This window comes from Gavialis gangeticus, unplaced genomic scaffold, assembly GCF_001723915.1.
Source record: "Gavialis gangeticus isolate Ggan-Ray unplaced genomic scaffold, GavGan_comp1, whole genome shotgun sequence".
Taxonomy (NCBI): domain Eukaryota; kingdom Metazoa; phylum Chordata; order Crocodylia; family Gavialidae; genus Gavialis; species Gavialis gangeticus.
The window spans coordinates 52561338-52561618 of NW_017728994.1; the positions used below are offsets into that span (position 1 = coordinate 52561338).

The 281-nt window shown below is 74.7% G+C and overlaps 1 protein-coding gene across 1 annotated transcript in view; it reads left to right on the forward strand.

Moving 5' to 3' along the window:
• Window positions 1-281, forward strand: part of MXI1 (MAX interactor 1, dimerization protein) — a gene marked incomplete at its 5' end in the record, with an annotated part of 67829 nt that continues 67548 nt past the window's right edge. The window contains one exon of the mRNA XM_019502156.1: window positions 1-55. Coding sequence (XP_019357701.1) covers window positions 1-55 — 55 coding nt within the window. The remainder of the gene's footprint in view (window positions 56-281) is intronic.

The window sequence follows — 281 nt, forward strand, 5'->3', positions numbered from 1 at the left end:
ATCAACGTGCAGCGCCTGCTGCAGGCGGCCGAGTACCTGGAGCGCAGGGAGCGAGGTGAGGGGGTGCCCCGAGCCCCCCGGGGGCTGCCCTGCGGCGGGGGTCGCCCCCAGCCCCCACACGGGGCTTGCAGCCTGCAGCGGGGCTCGCCAGGCCCGGGAGGGGCGGGGAGGAGCCGGGTTGCCACCTGTCCGCCTCGCGTACTCACCTGTCCGCCTTGTGTTTGTGTGCAGAGTGTGAGCACGGCTACGCCTCCGCCTTCCCCGCGCTCCCCAGCCCCGAG